General features: G+C 37.7%; 3 protein-coding genes and 1 non-coding gene across 6 annotated transcripts; 1 reads left to right on the forward strand and 3 right to left on the reverse strand.

Moving 5' to 3' along the window:
- On the reverse strand, positions 1-7,950 carry dnaja1 (DnaJ heat shock protein family (Hsp40) member A1). The gene is made up of 9 exons (XM_085276785.1): positions 7,847-7,950; positions 6,442-6,588; positions 6,161-6,350; positions 4,771-4,875; positions 4,436-4,663; positions 4,225-4,339; positions 3,899-4,014; positions 3,220-3,320; positions 1-2,982 (listed from the first exon to the last, which is right to left on the reverse strand). Exons 2-9 carry the CDS (start codon positions 6,571-6,573, stop codon positions 2,749-2,751), a joined length of 1,221 nt encoding a protein of 406 aa, XP_085132911.1. The 5' UTR covers positions 6,574-6,588; positions 7,847-7,950; the 3' UTR covers positions 1-2,748.
- aptx (aprataxin) lies at positions 7,923-12,256 on the forward strand. Of its 3 annotated transcripts, none has more exons than XM_085276786.1 (7): positions 7,923-8,179; positions 9,210-9,256; positions 9,378-9,656; positions 9,748-9,807; positions 9,900-10,126; positions 11,555-11,658; positions 11,767-12,256. In XM_085276786.1, the coding sequence occupies exons 1-7, from the start codon at positions 8,050-8,052 to the stop codon at positions 11,913-11,915; spliced, it is 996 nt and encodes a 331-aa protein (XP_085132912.1). In that variant the 5' UTR covers positions 7,923-8,049; the 3' UTR covers positions 11,916-12,256. The 3 variants fall into 3 exon arrangements, with proteins under 3 accessions (XP_085132912.1, XP_085132914.1, XP_085132915.1); XM_085276788.1 differs by having other exon boundaries at positions 9,495-9,656; XM_085276789.1 differs by lacking the exon at positions 9,210-9,256 and having other exon boundaries at positions 9,495-9,656.
- Positions 12,257-13,655: 1,399 nt separating this feature from the next.
- On the reverse strand, positions 13,656-13,729 carry trnai-aau (transfer RNA isoleucine (anticodon AAU)). The gene has a single exon. It is a non-coding gene; the product is annotated as a tRNA-Ile (tRNA).
- A 2,065-nt stretch (positions 13,730-15,794) lies between these two features.
- scpp1 (secretory calcium-binding phosphoprotein 1) lies at positions 15,795-19,198 on the reverse strand. Its single transcript, XM_085278642.1, has 9 exons — positions 18,968-19,198; positions 18,652-18,706; positions 18,216-18,263; positions 17,591-17,644; positions 17,449-17,475; positions 17,242-17,340; positions 17,011-17,043; positions 16,867-16,926; positions 15,795-16,767 (listed from the first exon to the last, which is right to left on the reverse strand). The coding sequence occupies exons 2-9, from the start codon at positions 18,703-18,705 to the stop codon at positions 16,333-16,335; spliced, it is 810 nt and encodes a 269-aa protein (XP_085134768.1). The 5' UTR covers position 18,706; positions 18,968-19,198; the 3' UTR covers positions 15,795-16,332.

The following is a 19,198-nucleotide window of genomic DNA, read 5'->3' on the forward strand; positions in this document are numbered from 1 at the left end:
TTTAGATTGTAACAGGGTGTCTGAATTTTAATATCTGGGTATAAAAATCCAGTTTAATGAAAAACAGCAGAGACAGATTTTCTAAAAGATATCAAGCACTGTTACACAGAAACTTAGAAAGACCATTAAATCACATTTATTTAGAAAACATGAACACAAACAAGTAGACCACTGGTCCAAACATGCATCAAGTTAATTTAAAACCTTGGCAACATTTACTTGAATTACTCTTTGCATTGAAATCCCCTTACATTATGAGCGCTCAAATTCACATCTGCATTCAAGAACTACTTACATTATTTAAGGAGACCCTTGCTTCTGTGAGCATGACCGTTTTACAACATCCAAGGCAAACACCATTGAGATAAAAGAAAGAAAAATAAAACTGCATTATCAAGTAACTTCAAGTTAAGTTATGAAAAGGCTTTCAAACAGGCAGACACTTTAATGAGGTATAAAGTTTGCAGGTTTATCTATTTTAAAAGCCCACCCATAAACTCCCATTACTCATTTTGGCTTTTACAAGGTTCACAAGGAATATGGAAAAATATTAATATCTGGTTTCATTTGTCATTTAAACTCTAGATTTTGGAGTCTGATCTCATTGTCTTCCAATGATTTTAAACTCACAACAAAACTAAACAGGCAGACATTAGAAACCTTTTCGAGTACAATGTTGCCACAACCATGCCATTGTTTCCAAAGAAAAATCATACCTATTCAAAATAGCCCTGCTTATGCTTTGTTTTATAAAATGAAAACGGGTCCAGTGATAGGGAAAAAATGTCAGGGAACACACATGGGTAAGAAAGAGAAGGACAAAAAGGAAGTTATTCTCTTCTTTCCACAGAAAGAAATGTCTCTAAAATGTCTCAGCCATAGGCAAAGCACACAAAATGTTGTTACTGTCACAATGATTGAATGTAGGAGTCTTCATGCACTCCCAGCTCCTGAGAAACTTGAGACTTAATCCACAGACAGCTTTTTCTGACCAATCAGAGCAGGCTGGACCTTTCAGGATGAGCATTTCAGGAAGAGGATGAACTGTGGCATAGCGGCAATATGGAGCGGGGCACGGAAGAATACGTTGTGTTTAGTTTTTTTAATATTAGCATGTAAACCTATTCTAATTTAAAAAAAAAAAAAAGAATTATGAAATGTAAATGAGTATAACAAGAATCATAAATAGCCTTTCAAAATATAAGGTGATTGCACATACCTTTGCACACTCTCACACTTACACTATACTAGACGTGCGCGGCATCGTCACAGACAACTGACTGCAGCTCAGGAAAAAACTAAACAAAACGCTAAACTCAAACATTAGTTGGAAATTAAGTGGCTTGAACTTCCCGTTTCCCTGTTTTAATCATGACTACACTGATTTCAAACCTGTCACATGTTTTTTCATAAAAAGTCTGAAAAAATAGCCCTTGAAAGGGTACAACAGCTTTAATGTTTTAAATCAAGTTTCCAAGCACCTCCACCACCATCTGGTCCTCGTGGGCCCCTTTCAGACAAACACGCCTGAGCTGTATAAATCAGCACTCTGATCGCTTTTTCATTAACTCTTTCCCCCATAAAGACGACATCTGATGACCTCACATGTTCCCTTAACGAGTTTTGACATCTCACTGTATATCAATTAAGATGTGGTTTTACAACCATTAAAATAGTTTCCTGTTTTTCTGAAGTGTCGCTGTGATTCTGTACTGTAACCAGAAATGTGACCACTCTTCACAAAAGAACTCCAAGGGTTACTCCTAGTAGGCTTTAAAGGGTAAAGAGTTAAAGTTACAGCAGCAAACGCACTAGGTCAGAAAATATGTGTATTTGGCTGACTGCATGCAGTCACAACAGAGAGACACCCACACTATTACAAGCGTGCACGTCTCTGTTGTAGCTCTGTGGGCCGATCAGCTCACTATAGAACGCAAAACACCAGCTCAGTTTCTAAACTGCTCAGAGAGAAAAATTTCTTCTGTGATAAAGTTTTCTAGCCTCTGTGAAAAGGGTTGGGGATGATGTCCTTGCTCTTAATGACAATTGTCATTAGACTTTGCTAGAGTCAATACTGACAATGCACGTCCCGGTAAATACAAAGACTTTTACAAATAAAGCTGATATTGTGCACATACCGTGGATCTCTGTCACAGTCACAGGGATGTCTGAATGAAGGCATGAGGAACACTGACTGAAAGACAGAATGCTGTTACTTTAAGAGACTGACAGATTCAGCGCCGTTACAAGTTTCATGTCTGAAAGAGCTACAGACACCAAAAATGGATGAGACTACAAAAAGTGGTTTTCAACGCCTGATTTAGATTTCTCTCTCTCTCTATATATATATATAGGTTATTTACCTATTATTGTCATCAGTTTTAGTGTAACTGCACAAAAAGCAGGCCGTCATGCTTTTCCCTGAAGCCTGTTATACCAGCCCTCATCTTTAATCACAGTGTGAATGACAGAAGAAGGAAAAAGAAAAAAAAAGAAAAAAGAAAAAAAAAAAGGGGGTCCTAGATGAAAAGGAATTCCACTGAACTGCATCTAAGTTCAAATCCTGCAATTTTAACATTCACAGGGCATTGGGAAACAGTTTTATGAACCAACTTCAAACAAACTAAAGAGACGAATTGATTTTTAAGGAAAATAAAGTTAAAAGTGCACAGGTAACCAAAAAAAAAAGGTGCTTTGCATTGGAGATGAGGATCTAAGCTTCTGGAATAGACAAAGGCCAGCTGTTGCTTAAGACGTCTGGCACTGAACACCACCAGTGGTGGCGTAGTCGTCTTCGTCCATGTAGTAGCACTCATTTCTGTATCTTCTCCTGTTCTCAAAGTCACAGTCCTCCAGGTCAGCATAGATGTAGAGGTCATCGTCCATACTGTCTGGCTGCTCTGCATCCATCTTTTCTGGGAGATAGCGCTCCAGCTCCTTCAGCTTATGTTCGGGGAGGAAATTAGCTTTTGGGAACACCACCTAATGAAACATCCGTAAATAGATTCAGTTGCAGCTCCACAGTAGACCATACACGCATATTATAATGCAGAAAAATGCTAACACTTCATGTTATTTTAATGGTGTCAATGTTTGCAAATATGGGCCTCATCAGCTGCTTTGCTTACTTATGCGTAATTTAGTCATAAAAATATAAAAGACAAAGGCATTAAAAAAAACAAAACAAAAAACCCCAATAAATGCCAAAGAGATTCTTACCGAGAAGTGAATAATGAGACGCCCCTTCTCAAACGGCCTGCGATACGTGGGCATCCCTTCATTCAGGACACACTTAGTGTCGCCAGGCCTGATCAACTCCCCTGTAATTTAAAAAACAAATATATACAACATCAAAATAAATTAACTGAGTAAGAATGAGTTTGTAGTTTATTTTAACTACTGTACGGTAGAGGTCCAGTGGTCTTGACAAGGTGGCCTAGTTTCACTGTGAAGTACAAGCCACACCAAATGTGGCTTGCTTGGCTGACAATAACATTAGGCCCATTAAGTCAATCTAAACAAAAAAAAATAAAATCATCACTGTTTATTCATATTTTTCAAAAAAAATGATTTTAACTGTTCTGGAAAAGGAGGACATCACAATGACACAACATCTAAAACACGGTTCACATCTCACAGAGAAATCTTTCAAACATCAATCACCTGGAATTATTTTAAAAAGCGCTATGACAGTTTCTAAATTCAATATGTGTTATTCATTGGATGCATTTTTCAATAATACATTCATATCCTCTAAAGCAGAACAATAAAAAAAACAAAAAACAAAAATGGACCTGAGCCTGCTGATGCTACCTCATTATACATAAGAATATTTTCATACACCAATCTGGTTGCCAATCAAAGTAACTCCCAAAAAGCATTTCCCACTTTGATTTACCTGGATGTGATGTGATGAGGAGAGTTCTGTTGTCCAGTGTCTGAATGGGGTTCTTGAAACCACATAAAGCCTCAACCAGCTGCAACTCCATGGACATGATGAGGTCCTCTCCTTTCCTAGTTAGACAAAAATGAAGACCAAAAAAAACAAACAAAAAGAAAAGCAAAAAGAAAGTCAAACGTCAGCCTACAGCATGGACATGGAAATTAATTTTATTTTTATTGCACAAAAGGATGAGAGGGTGATGGTAAAGCACCAACCTTGGTTTATCATCCTAGTTAACATTCAAAACAACAAAAAGACACTTAAGAGCAGCTTCTTTTTACCTGGTGAATTGTGCATGGTCTCGCTGATCTAAAACAATGATGATGTCGCCTGGCTCGAGTCCCGGCTCCTGGTCTCCCTCTCCATGTAAAACAATTTTCTGGCCATCTCTCATTCCTGTGTAAATGTCACCGGGTAACATATGTACAGGTTTACCGTTTTCCTTGTTTGCACACAAACAGACGCAAAAAAAAAGTTTTACATTTCTCTCACCTTTGTCAATGTGGACCTCCAAGATCTTCTTCTGTCGTAGGATCTTCCGGCCTCCGCATGCTTTGCAGCGGTCCTTTTGGCTGATTCTTTTTCCTTGTCCTTGGCAGCTGTGGCACACTGTGGACATCTGCTGTACCATACCTGGAAGTAACTGGTGTACGCGGACTTGCATCCCTGTGCCATGACAAGACATGCACACCTGTACCGCTCCTTTACGACCTCCACGACCTGCCAAATGAATAATGCAGGAGAAACAGTTTGGTTAGATAACTTGCACCAGACTGATGTGACGCACATCTCACTAACATCTAAGCAACTTTTTAAGAGAAACATACCTTCACATCTGTCACAAATGGTATTCTTTGGGACAGCAAGTTTTCTTGTTGCTCCATTATAAAGCTCTTCTAGCGTCACTGTAATCTGATGAACAATATTCTTCCCTGGGGGGGCAACAATATTGCACAGTTAGTTATATCACAGATTTCAGCAGTAACACTTAACCCTGAGAGGTCTCCCAGAGAAACCACTAAGACAAGCTTTCAATAATTCAATCATTTTGCTGTACATTTGAAATGCAGTAATAAGTAGAAAAAAAACAACCCAAACTCAAACATTCAAACTCTCTACGTTCGAAGAGTGAGACATTTTTTCAGAAAGCATTTCTCACACTGTCTCTTTGTAATTCTAAAGCAAATTCTAAAGCCATCTAGCGCAAAACAGAGCATAAATCAGGCATGCTTTAGGGGCACGTGTACCCGTGAGTAACAAGTCTCTTACGGTATGAGCATGAACTTTCAAGCCTTTAAAGACTGTTCTACTTTATTTCAGCTAAAACTATGAGTACAGAGATAATCTTTGTTTGCTTGGCATTCTCTGGCTCTGCCAATTACACAAGTCTGCAAAAAAACAAAAAAGATTTTTCAGCTGCATGTGATATTTTTGGTAAATGTTATTGTTTTTAGAGTGCTGAATCCAAAAACGATCTCCATTTCCCTCCATCACGTACAGATTTTTTGCAAAACATGAGGAGTTTACATAAAAAAAGCACAACAGTGATAAAAAAAACAAACAAACAATTAACAATGTTTTATTACAATTAACCAAACATATTTTTTTAAGATTCCCTACCTTTCGCCATGAAGAAAATAACCCTCCACTTACCTCACTCAATTCCTCGTATTTTCTATTTGTATTTCTCTTGAGTCTCACTCTTAGTAATATTAAATGAATGTAAGAAATCATTATTAGATACGCTTTTTTGACTCAAGTATAGGATACCAGATTTCAGTTTAAAAAGGGAAATTGTATGCTTAATTACACTAAAAAACACGAGTTTTGCAAGAAAACATGACGAGATTGAATTTTAAAAATATTTTCCCCGGTTTCAGTGAGTAAAAATCTATAAGAAACAGTCAAAGAATCCCGTGCAGTTTTTAGGTTGCAGACCTGTGTTATCTGTATCATGACTGACCTCTAGTGTAAAATAGTGTACTTGTAAAAAAAAAAAAAAAAAAAAACTCTACATCACGATTAGGGGTGGGGGTGTATTAAAGATCATACAGCACCAAGCCACAGTATGATTTAACAGATTCAAACTCTTTGTGTCTGAGTCTTTAGAACCAGTTTTCTTTCATATCGCATTGCATCAGAGAACATATTTAACACAGGCAAACTAAATGGCTTTACATATTATTTCACAGCTATATCCTCTCAACATTTGCCTACCTTTTCGCTCTCTATGCATCCGGCTGCCTCCACCAAAAAACAAGTCAAAGATATCCATGGGTGATGCAAAGCCCCCACCACCTCCACCGCCAGTTCCTCCTTCTTTTATAGCCTTTTCACCTCCCCGGTCATAAATCTCTCTCTTCTTCGGATCTGACAAAATCTCATAGGCCTGTGAGATCTGCTTGAACTTGAAGAAAAGAAAAAAGAGAAGACAGACCGTGTCAGAAGACGTGTGCCTCACCTGTTGATGTTAATGACAGTAAGAAAATACTACACACCTTCTCTCCTTCTGTGGGATTTTTATCGGGGTGATATTTCAAAGCCAGTTTGCGATAGGCCTTTTTCAGCTCATCTGGAGTTGCGCTGGGTGGCACACCCAAAGTGTCGTAAAAACCTGTTTCTTTGACCATGTTTGCCTTGAGAAACTGAAATAAATAAATCAAATATTCATAAATAAAATAAAGTTCATAAATGTTCAGCTTCTTGTGAATCTGAGCTCAGATCTTGTGACCATAGAGGACATTGCATGTGATCTGCATGGACACTGTCACCCTAAACTATCAACCTGGAAATACTTTGTGATTAGATGGGAGGTGATGACTGAAACATAAAGCTTGTGGGCCACAATCAGCCCAGCAAAGACTTCAACCTAGCCCTCCGGAGAGCTTTAGAAAATGTGCACACAGACGTTAATTTTGGACTTCTAATTGTATTTTCATACGTTCATGGCCATTTATAGTACGTCAGAGTAGTAAGTAACAAACTAAATGACAAAAACGTTCCTGTTTTTTCACCATCTAATACAGTTTCTGTTAACAAAATAATTGCCAGACACTCAATGACTTACCTTTTCTGTTAATTTGACACATTTCTTTAAGCCTAAAGAGACCTGCTGACAGATTCATTTCACTACAGCAGCATTTTTATTATTTTACTTTCACCAATCTGGCCCACTCAAGCTCAAACTGGAGTTCACAATGTGAATCGAGTCTGGCATCCCTACTCTAAAGGGTGAAGTAGATCCAAACCAGCAACTTATTCCTCATTATCATAACAGAGTCGCTAAATCCCTTCACGGGGGGTGGGTGGGGATTCAAAGAATTAGCTACCAGTTACCAGCACCACACAAATACAGCCTCAATCCAGCCCTTTTAAAAACAGATAACTAGCAAGTCCTACACAAGACCTTTTCCGTTGTAAAAAGGAGCAAAGACCAGTAGTGCCTTCGCTTTCTGTCCGGCGTTGAGTAATTTGTTTACTCAACGCTGCCATATTTGTTTTAGAAGCGATAGTAAAACTTGGCGACTCAACTATTTGTAATCTTTTATTAGTGGGAATAAAAGATCACAGTATATTTGAACAAGATGTTTGTATCCAGTTGGTTTCAGAGGTGTTTATGAATCAATAAAAACAACTCAATACTGTTGTCGAACGCTCCTTTTGGTACTTTTCAGACATGTCCAGTTACTTAGGTTTTACATAATCCAGTGGTTAAATGTATGCTGTTACATGAGGGGCACAAACTGGGGCTGCTCGGGCCCTACGAGGCTATTTGAGCTACTTAGCCCGGCTAAGGAAAAAAAAAGATTAGCTTTGTTGTTTTCTCAACTTAAACACCGACCAAAAAATACACATGACACTTGTGATAAACACCGTGTGAACAGATAATTACTGTTTTCCAACCTTATATGAAGACAATGATGTCGCCTCACAACCTCCGTTCACAGCAACTCTTCTAGAAGGTTCTTCTAACCCGCCTCTATCGTAAATGAAAGTCGCGTCCGGTGACGTTTATTTCCTGCGACGGAGCCCCCAGTCACCCAAACAAGCGTGAACTGTTGGAAACAGAAACCCTGGTTGCGAGGCCGAAGGCAAACGATGATAAAATGCCACTCTGTTGGCTTATTAGCGAGGAGGGGAATCATAAACCCATCCAGCTCCCTCATTTACAGACTGTTGTGTTGGGGCGAGGGCCAGAAACAACCATCAAAGACAAAAAATGCTCTCGGCAGCAAGGTAACAGCATCTCAGTCTGAAACACTAGCAGTGTTAACAATTAGATCAACTATTGAAGTATTTTTTTTTATCAAAATAAAAAAGAAAGATTAAAAAAAGAGATGTATTGTATGACCGCTAAGGTTATGGCCACGTCAACACAGCCTGAGCTCTCTTAGGCAGGTGTTCTTGTAATCTGTTTAAGCGATCTTCAAGAAGCCTGGAGAACTCCAGGCTTCTTGAATGACATTCAAATCGCTTCTTTAGATGTTGGCCGCCTTTTGTTTCGTTCTCAATCAAGGTGATCACAGACTGCTTTAACAAGGATGATAGCTGATGCTGAAAAATTTAGCTGTTGCCAATCAGGTGCTTTCCAGATGCAAGGTGAATCAAAATGTGATGGTACTTCTCTGCATTCATAATTCCATCAATTTTGATAAGATCTCAGCAACACTGGCTGAAACGCAGACCGAGCCTCCACTGTGTTTTACATATGCCTGTAGACATTTACTGTTGTGTTTCTCCTGACCTCCTTCTTACATATTAGTAACACATTGAACCAAAATGTTTAAATTTGGATTTGACACGCCATAATACCCGTCGCCCTTGATTTTTCATTCCAGTTCTCAACCTGAACTGAAACCCTTTCTCCCCATTTCCCTTCTTTCTTTCACGACTGTCACCTCTCCAGTGAGACCATTTCTGATGAGGCTTTGATTAATAGTTGATGGATCAACTGAAGGGCCGAATGCATTTCTGTAATATTGAGGTTAAGCACTTATTAAGCGTCTTACTGAGCACACAAAGCCAAAACCATACATTAAACTATACACTACAAACAGTGTATCTGCCTCACATCCATGGGTATATTAGAATCACCACTAACATGTATATCTTTGGACTGTGGGAGGAAGCTGGAGGACCCATAGGAAGCCCAAACCCATTTACAACATTTTTAATTGACTTTCTAAACTATTATAAATTTCCCAAAGATTTTATCATTAATATGTGGAAAGTGTGACTTTTGCAAATGTTATCCTTTTCCAACCAGTGGAGCTGAAAGCAGAATGCAACAAAGGTTATGTCAAAGTTAAACAGGTAAGATACTTACACATTCATAATTTGAATATCTATAAAGAGGTTAAACTTTTTCCCATCTTCCACTTTTTACTATATAATCTTACAATCTGTTTTTAATATCCCCATTTTTATTCCAAAGCTGGGCTTAAACCCCACCTCTGTAGACTCCGTGGTGGTTGGTAAAGACAGTGAGGTCAAAATAAAGCCTGGACAGCGCCTTCATATTGTCAATCAGCTTTACCCCTACACTGTACAGTTCAAAGAGGATCCCACTGGCAGCCAAAGTGGAACAAAAAGGCAGCGAGAGTCCACTTCAGAGGACCGAGAGAGCCAGAGGGACGCTCAGAGTATGAAAGCAGACAAACAAACAGAAAGGATCTCAGTGTCAGTCAGTCACGCTGATTCCCCAAAAACAAATGTAAGAAAAAAAATGTTTCGATTGTTTTCATGTTTTGAGTTTGAAGGAATACATTATCCAGAAGAAACATGTCCCCTAATATCGGTTGCAGGAAAATGCTGGACACTGGAGTCAAGGCCTTAAGACATCAATGCAAGACCCCAAGATGCAGGTAGCCGTTCTATAAAAGAGACTCACGATGTGATGTTGACTGGAGAACTGGATTTTGTCTCTAATATCCAATTTGTAACTTTTTTAAACTAGGTGTACAAGGATGATAAAGTGGTCGTTATTAAAGATAAATACCCCAAAGCTCGCCACCACTGGCTTGTGCTCCCGTGGCAGTCAATTCCCAGCCTGAAGGCTTTGCGCACTGAGCACTGTGATCTGGTGAAACACATGCAGAAAGTTGCTGACCAAATGATTCAACAGCGCCCAGATTGTAGTTCGGTGCAGTTCCGCACGGGATACCACGCCATCCCAAGCATGAGGTAAAAATTTAGACTATATGAAATGATTTTGTGAACTTGGGAGAGTAACTAAACTAAACTAAAAATATGGAGGTAATATGCTTAGACTTAGTCCTTTTACTACAATTTGACTGATGAGGCTTTAGTGGATGTGTTTATTGAGACTGCTATAACAAACAATTAAAAACAACAAAAAACAGTTTTAAATTAGAATAAGAATAGTGATAATAATGATAATAATTGTTGGTTTTATAGAGAATTTTTCAGAATCTACCTTAAAAAGTGCTTCAGAGATCAGCAAAATAAAACAAAGACTGAATGAAATAAAGAAGTACAGGGCAGAATAAACTAAAAATTAAGACCAATAAATTGTAGAGAGAAATTCAGGAAATGAAAGACAGTTCGAAGTCAATTAAAAATCAAAGTAAGCATTTTTGTTTGTTTGTTTACCAGGTAGACACTCCAGTTAATGTGGTACTCAAGGTTAAAGAAGCTCTGAAGTTAATGACTTTTAAGAGGTTAGGGTTAAGGATTTTCATTCTGACTCAAAAGCTTGTGAAATCAATCACGTGGTCGTTAAAAGCTAAAAAACAAAAGCGTCAACAGAATACATTTGGAAGCAATTTTGAAAGGGAATCCTAACTTTCTGGGAATAAATGTTAATTTAAAAAAAACTGTGCAGACTTCTCTATGCTTAAAATAAGTACATTTCATGTTTACGCTTAGTTTAAATGAACCTTAATTGCTCATCATTTCCGCATTGAACCTTTACTTTTATTTGTCTGTTTTTTATGTTTTCATTTACAAAGGCTCTGATTTTTCAAATTTGCGTTTTTAATGTTTCATCCTGTTCTTCTGATCTGGCTTTAATTTTTCATATGAACATGTAAAACATCTTTAAAACCATTAAAGAGAAATGTGATGCAGATGTATTATTGTATTTGAAAAATGAATCTAATAAATTGTGGTGTGGTCCCAACGTCTGACACATAAACAACAATCATTACCTTAAAATAACTACTACATACGGTGTGAGTGTCTAGATCAGGGGTCCCCAATCCCAGTCCACGAGGGCCGGTGTCCCTGCAGGTTTTATATGTGTCCTTGATCCATCACAGCTGATTTAAATGGATAAATTACCTCCTCAACATGTCTTGAAGTTCTCCAGAGGCCTGGTAATGAGCTAATCATGTGATTCAGGTGTGTTGACCCAGGGTGAGACCTAAAACCTGCAGGGACACCGGCCCTTGTGGACTGAGATTGGGGACCCCAGGTCTAGATTCTTCCCACATTATTTTGGAATAAAAGTGCCACGAAACTTGAAGCTAGAAGCTGTTTTGGACATCTGCTGCCATCTTGTGGCTAAGATCTGAAATGTAAACGCTTCAGACTTTACTTTCTAATCTTAAACAGGTTTTTAATGTGGCTTTGAAATTTTCTCTCTTTCAGCCATGTTCACCTCCACGTGATCAGCCAAGACTTTGACTCACCTTGTTTAAAGAACAAAAAGCATTGGAACTCATTTACAACAGATTACTTCATTGAGTCTAAGGGTAAGAACAGTTCTAGTTTATTTTTAACACCTTCTTAGAAATAATTTGGCTTTAGAGCAAATCATTTATACTGTGGACTCAAAATACTTTGTGTTTTTCTTCCTGCAGATGTCATTCAGATGCTTGAAACTGATGGAAAAGTCACTGTGAAAGAAGGCACCAGTGAGTTGTTGAAGCTACCTCTCCGCTGCCACGTGTGTCGCAAAGAGCTTCCCACTATACCGGCACTGAAGGAACACCTGAAGTCTCATTTCTGAGATAACAATGTGACTGTAACTTATGCTCATGCTCTGGGTTTTCATTGATCACTTATCTCATGTTAACTTTTTTTTATAGTATAGATTCATTCTTTTGTACAATGTTAAGTTCCTGTAGCTTCCATAATTATTGGCCTGATTACAAATTCCAAAGGTCTTCAATGTTTGTTGCTTTTTCAGCTTTTTAGGGTTTTCCAGTTTAATAGGAAATTGAGTGTCAAGCTACAAAACGTTCAAGGTAAATGCCATCAGTGTAATGCAAGGTCATGGATTTCATTTAGTGTTAATACCATTTCAAACATGTTAAAATATTTTGCAATAAATATTTTCTAAGAACTAAATACTGCCTATATCTTTTCAATTAAAGTTGCCTCTTTTAAGTCCTGCAGTGCATCAAGTTTAGACTGATTTTTAATGCAGATTTACAGAAAACAAAGGAAGCTGTCGATGTATTGTACTGGGAATGCATTAACTCGCTTTCAGAGCTGGCACAGCTGCCACAGAAATCAACATTTGTTTCAAAAAGTATAAAAGAAACCTTTCGAACTTACAGGTTTTTATATAAGGAAAAATAGCTTGCTGGAAAAAAACTGTACTGCTTTGATGTGTTGAAATAGTAGCAGACAGTCAAATAACACATTGGTACTTGGGAGAACTTTTTGTACTTTTTCTTTGCTGCTATTACAGTACTCCTTTAGCAAATAACAGTTAAAGCTTGCTCAGCCACCTACTGCTAATACCTACATCTCAGTATTTTGATTCTCATTCTAATTATGTGATTGAGAAATCTGTTTAAACCATTACCAGAGCACAGCCTCTTTACACCCACACACTCGCAGTATCTCTAGTCACACCAATCATTTGCATATCCTCCTTCACTACATTCAAGAACCTCTTCTGTGGCCTTCCTTCGTGTTCTCCTGCCTTGAAGCTCCATATTCAACATGCTTTGTACAATACATCTCCCTCCTCTGCACATGTCCAAACCATCTGATCCTTGATTCTCTGGACTGTTCGACCTGAGCTGTCCCTCTGATGATCATTTCTAATCCCACCCATCCTGGTCCGATGATCTCAGCATCTTCAGCTCCACCTCTTGTCTTTTCCCCCCCAAACCACACATAATAGCAGGTCTCACTACCATCTTATAAAATTTGTAATTAAACTGTCTGCCAGAAAACCCAAAAGCGCTTTTTGCCTCACAGTTTGTCATAAATCTCAGTAAATTATGGAAAACCAGGTGTACTATGATATTGAATCAGACAGTTATGTTGACATGGTCATTAAACAGATTATTGGTGACCTTCTCGGTGGAGAGAACATATTTAGACCATAAATATGGGTGAATTGTCTCCTGGACATTGGCAGACATATTTTGCTGGTGGACAATGTGAATCAACTGGAAATTTCCTTTAGTCTCCACTATGCTTTGTGACTGATTCTGTGCAGTATATCAACTTTTATATTGTATTTGTTTTTCCTGGCGTTTTTCCAGATTGTTGTATACGGTTTCGCCCTTTTCCTCAAGAAAGATTATAAAAACGTAATTTGCATTAGTACACAATACAACATGAAGATTTGGTACCATCTAGTGGGGACTTTTCATATAAGCCGCGACAGTTTTCGAGATTTGTCTATTGACGAACTACTTCTCCACACGATATTCAGTATTTTTAGGGTAATATCGTCATCAACCAGTACAACAGAAATGTAAAAATAAATTAAACAAAAAGGCTCGACTGGCCCGTACGGGGATCGAACCCGCGACCTTGGCGTTATTAGCACCACGCTCTAACCAACTGAGCTAACCGGCCACGTCTGCGAATGAGAAAGTACCATTTATATAGAGAGTCATACATATCACACGTCGTAGTTTCACATTCGACTACAAGGCAGGTATTATGTGCTAGTATTTCATTTAAGAAGTATCAGTAATAAACAGCAATACTCTGCGACAATGCTGTCTTTGCTAGTGATCCGATACCAATAACAATAGCCTACTTTTAACCTATAAAGGGAGTTTATGTAGGGGAGAACAGTACCTCGTGATTTAGGCTGTGAGATTAGCCTAACCAGCATCCATTAGCCAAATTTGGAACGTATTTTAATGACCTCTAAATGGCTGTAACAATCCTGTGGTTTAAATGTGTTATAGACCATTAATTAAAGAGACGTGATAGTAAACACAAAAAGTTGTTTTCATACTATCAATATTTGGATCAATTCCCCCCCTCTAATATGCAGGACAGCATTTTGCTTAAAAATGTATTATTGTAGAGGTGCACTCAGCTTAAAATTTTTATTCTTTGTTTATTCAGCTGTCCTGCCACTATTTTTCAGTAGCTAATTGTAATTTTTAGAGATGGACCGATCTGATATTACCTATCGGTATCTGTCCGATACTGACTTAAATTACTGGATCGGATATCAGAGAGAAATCAAAAATGTAATCCCATCCGAAGTATCACAAAACGCGCTACTTGGCGTAACCCAGCTCGGCGCATCGGAGCAGTATGCCCTGTCAGCGTCAGTTGGAGCATTTGGAGCTGCTACATGCTTCCTAACAGCAGCATTTCATCTCTGCGAAAACTATCCCAGAGAAGTAAAGCAAGTATGTAAGTTCATCCCTGAATGTTTGCATAGTATTTCCACGTTAAGCTTAACAACTGATATATTGAGCCACAGCTGGACTGGTCATTTGAGTTCCAGTTTGAGGTGAAAAGGAAGCGATTTGTCCCTTAAGTCAGCTAGAATTAAAAAATAGACACAAAGCTGGAGTTATTCTGTCTTTGCAGCGCAGTTGCATCTATTTCTCTCATTCACTCCCCCTTCCTCTCCTGTTATTACTTCAAACATGAAACTGATCAATGATCAGCTGATCTTCTGCAGGAAGTCCCATCTTGTTTGTTTTTATCGCCCACTTTGCGCTAGAAAGAGGAGACCAGCGGATAAACAACAACAGCACGTTGTTTATCCGCTGCCTGATAAGCTGTTGTTAGAACATATTTAATATTACTTTCTAGTATCAGCTGAGGTTTGCTGGAGCCATGGCTGTAAAAGCTGCTGGTCATGATATCCGTTTGCGGTGAGAGGGAAACATGAAGATGAAACCAGGAGATGTCCTTACTGAATCATCAGAGCTGAGCAGGTGATGGAGAAACAGGTTTACCTTTGAGGTTACATGAATGAGTTGAAGGGAAGCTATGAACTGTTTCTGAGAAACAAATAACACCAGGATCCTTTTCTAAGTAGCTGACAGCTGGTAACTGTGCAGGAGTGGGTCTAGCAAAATTTTGTCGGGGCCAGGTAGGGCATTAACGGAAAGGGGGGCACAAAGAAATATTTTTCTTTGTTATGTCATTTAAAAACTTTGAATAAATAATTATCTGAATCTTACAACAAAACTGGTCATCTGATTAAATGTATAGAAATCCATTATTGTATATAGTAACTAATAAGTCTAATATACACCCTAGTAAGCTATAGTATTTTTTCCTTTGGGAAGGTACCATCTGTGCAGTCTGCAATTCTGTTGAAGAAAGATGTTGAATCTATTTAATTATTGTAGAAAAATAATTGATTTCTGTGCATTTGTTTTACACTTGCATTAAATTAAAGTTGATTACATCGATTAAGGGCGGGGGGTGGTTCCCTAATGTTTTTGCTGGGAGTTGGCAACCCTATTAGTTAGGTAGGTAAGTACTTTAAAATACCAGAATAGGGAGGATGGTGTAGGTTAAAATTTATTAGATTGATCTGTGTTGCTGAACTATAAAATGTTTTGGGTGGAGTGTATTCTTTGCATACAGGTATAACAGAATAGCTTCAGTCTCATTTTTTAAAACTTGAGTATGAACTTATACAAAATGCAGCAAGATATTTATAAAAAACAGTTTTATTGATTACAAAATATGCTATATCGGATTCATATTGGTATCGGCAGATATCCAAATTTATGATATCGGAATCGGTATCGGACATTAAAAAGTGGTATTGTGCCATCTCTAGTAATTTTAAAAGCTACATAATGTGCATGCAAAATATGAATTTGCAAGGCAGTTATTATATGTATTTTACTATAATTTTCTAAATATTTTAAAAAGTAGAGAGTACAGTTTTATGTATTGGCCTGTTATAAAATTGCATGATGGATAAATCCTTGATTAAAATGGTATGCCAACACACCACAAGCCCCAAATCCATGATTATATTATTTATTTATTATTATAAAAACAAAGTAAACACTTGGGATAATATCACCTCGATAATTTTCACACAAAAATCAGCTGCATGTAGCATTATGTCATTATAAACATAAAGCAATCTATAAAACAAAATCTATCATCCTGAAGTGTTCAGGCTAGTCATAGTGCTAGAGTTCATAGAGGGAAATGAGAGGCTGCACAAGAGCATGTCATCATCTTCGCAGCATTAACTCCCTGTCATCCTCATCTGGCACCATCAGATTATCCACTGAGAAATGAGCATCATCTCCTACACTCTGGAAGAAACGCTCCTCACTTTCGCAGCTCTGAGTGCCATTCACACAGTCCCTGGCTTTCAGTTGTTTCAGCTCGGTGCTGTCGCTGGCATTGCTGTCCTCTGTACTCATGCTGGTGTCACTGCTGTCGCTGCTGTCTTTGGTCTCGTTGCTCTCGTTGCTCTCACTGCTCTCGCTGCTGGAGCTGTCTTTGCTTTCATTGCTGTCATTGGTGGCAGTTGTGGTTTCTATGCTGTCACTGGTGCTGTCACTGCTGTCTGTGGGGTTCACCAGCAGGTTTGTGTCGGGCAGCTCATTGCTGTCCTCTGCGCTAAGGGCTTTCACTGTATTTGTAAACACTCGCACCCAGCTCTAAAGCGGTGAATAAAGAGAGCACTGTGTTAACTAACTGTAACCTCTACTTAAGCAGGTTAAATGAAATAATTTGATAACGTAAAAGATTTATCGCACCTTTCTGACATTCTCTTCACTGCCCATACTATCATCTTTGGTGTCAAGCATGGAGTCCATCTGTGGAACAGAGGTGAAGAAACAGTGTAATTCTGTACTACACATAATACACTAAGTAAAAGAAGTTGTTTTACTTCATCTTACCTCATCCGACTGACTGTCACTCTCTTCTGAAGTCTGTTTGTGGAAATGAAACCCATTTAAGGATGCAAATATCAGATTTATTCCAGGTTTATTCATTTGTATCATCTGATATCCAAGGTTACACCCAGAAATCCTAACAATTTGCTAATGCTTTAAAGATTATGAAATGGAAATAGCAACCTTGTTGAAGGATAACAGTAAAATATTACACGGATTGCTAATAGGACCCACCGTGTCCTCTGATGTGTCCTCTGAAGTGTCCTCTGAAGTGTCCTCTGATGTGTCCTCCAATGTGTTGTCTGTGGATTCTAATGATTCTGACTCTGAGCTCTGTATAAAAAAAAAAACAGAGACATTTTCAGTAAACAGAAAAATGATTTTGATCTGTGTGTTAGGATGAAGGTTTTCTGAAGACATTTCAGAACCAAAATAACTCACCTGATTTGAGGTGTTTTCCTCTGTGCTCTGCAACACAGACAGGAACAAAGAGTCATGTGGATGAAACTCAGCAATCAAATGTGATGGAAAGAGTCAGGAAAAATAACCATTTACTCATTACTGAAATAAATGTACACATTACCTGAAGCTCTGAGGTGTCATTTTCAGACGATTGTGAAACAGACACACTTTCAGTCTGGGTAAACAAAACAAAGTAAGCACAGAGAAAAATGTATTTTAATTATATGCTTTAACTGCTGCATCAACAATCATCATTCATTTAGATTTCATTCTTGTCAACCCTTGCTTGGGCAAGCTATTACTGCCGGAATGGAAGCAGACATAAAGTATAGTAAACAATAGTTTCTGAAATGGGAATCATCTTGAGGTCTAGAGAGACTTCCAGTACCCACGCCCATTGTTAGCTTTTCCTGCTGACTGTCTTCAAGGAATTCAGCTTTACTGCAGGCAGACTATATAGTTTAGTAGTTTATGTATAGTTCCTGAAATATACTCAAACGTACAGAAGCTCAAATATATGAAAAGAAAATCATTGCCAAATTTAAACTTGCTAATTTAAACATCTATAAATAAAAACAAAACTTGAAATTTTAAATTATTAAGTTAAACTTTGAATTATTATGGAATTATTTGCTTTCTTTTTTCTCTCTCTTTCCTAGTACCAGAAACAAGGTCTAATACAACTGTGATTTAGCATTTGGGAAAAAATATTAAAAAATGATTTGTGTTTTGAAAATGCTACTTACTGAGTTTGATGCAACCTCGCTTGATACTGAAACAACAGTGTGTAAAATCTGTCAGAATGAAAATGGAACAGATGGTTATTTAATGGACACTTTATTATTATTATTATTATTATTATTATTATTATTATTATTATTATTATTATTATTATTTCTAAAAATACATATGGTTATGACATGCTTTAGTTCCATGTCACCTGTTATTTTACTAATAGCAAGTAATATTATGCTTATTTGTACCTAGTATTATTATTTTTTTTGTTGTAACTGTGTCCTTGAACCCAGTAATACTTTCAAATAAACAAAAATACACAGCATGGAAGATGGGAGAATATTTCGTCTATCTGAAAGTTATGTAAAAAAAAAATTACGGTGAAAAAATCTTTCAAAATTGAGACCTTTTTAATAATTGATTTTTGTTTTCTGCTTTCATACTCACCGGGTTGGAAAAGACTGCTCCAATCAGGCAAAATGTAATGATGGGAACCTTCATTCTGTAAAAAAAAAAAAAAAAAAAGTATGTAATTATTATTCTCATTAAGTTCAGTTCAGTGTAAGAGTAACTACTATGGTGCATTAGCAAAAGAAACTCCCCCCAAAATAGGGTCACATCCATTTGCTCTTGGGTTTAAACTTCTAGATGTTAAGTTACTACAAACCAAACTGACAATTCAAAACTTTCAAAGTTGTGATCACTAAAGTAAGAGTTGTGATCAAAAGTAATAATAATAATACTACATAATCATTTACTCTACCTCAGTTTCAGAGATAATAAAAAAAGATGCAGCTGGTGCTCCTCGTTTAGTCTATAAGGCAGCAAACAGGAGAATCCAGAGTCTGTCCTGAACCTCGAATGGAAGCTTGCAGTTGAAGTAAAATCACGATGTGTGGATATGCTGGAGGGAACTCCCAGGACTACTGTATATAAGTATTCTCATTTAAGGTGATTGCATCACTTCCTTCCGGATGTGTCTTTTTTGTCGTCA

Source organism: Mchenga conophoros, linkage group LG6 (genome assembly GCF_057382185.1).
Source record: "Mchenga conophoros isolate Kocher_MC1m ecotype Shallow Benthic linkage group LG6, M_conophoros_male_GT1.1, whole genome shotgun sequence".
Lineage (NCBI taxonomy): Eukaryota > Metazoa > Chordata > Actinopteri > Cichliformes > Cichlidae > Mchenga > Mchenga conophoros.

Bases quoted from the DNA above. Each gene is read 5' to 3' on its own strand.
- dnaja1 (XM_085276785.1), bottom strand. From the start codon at position 6,573: ATGGTCAAAGAAACAGGTTTTTACGACACTTTGGGTGTGCCACCCAGC. The intron at 4,015-4,224 runs GTAAAAAGAAGC...TTGTCTAACTAG, and splicing joins GACCATGCACAATTCACCAG to GAAAGGAGAGGACCTCATCA. The intron at 3,321-3,898 runs GTAAATCAAAGT...TTTAAATTACAG, and splicing joins CCTCATCACATCACATCCAG to GGGAGTTGATCAGGCCTGGC.
- aptx (XM_085276786.1), top strand. From the start codon at position 8,050: ATGCCACTCTGTTGGCTTATTAGCGAGGAGGGGAATCATAAACCCATC. The intron at 8,180-9,209 runs GTAACAGCATCT...TTTTCCAACCAG, and splicing joins AAAATGCTCTCGGCAGCAAG to TGGAGCTGAAAGCAGAATGC. The intron at 11,659-11,766 runs GTAAGAACAGTT...TTCTTCCTGCAG, and splicing joins TTACTTCATTGAGTCTAAGG to ATGTCATTCAGATGCTTGAA.
- scpp1 (XM_085278642.1), bottom strand. From the start codon at position 18,705: ATGAAGGTTCCCATCATTACATTTTGCCTGATTGGAGCAGTCTTTTCC. The intron at 17,645-18,215 runs GTAAGTAGCATT...TTGTTTACCCAG, and splicing joins GCGAGGTTGCATCAAACTCA to ACTGAAAGTGTGTCTGTTTC. The intron at 17,341-17,448 runs GTGAGTTATTTT...TTTTTTATACAG, and splicing joins AGGAAAACACCTCAAATCAG to AGCTCAGAGTCAGAATCATT.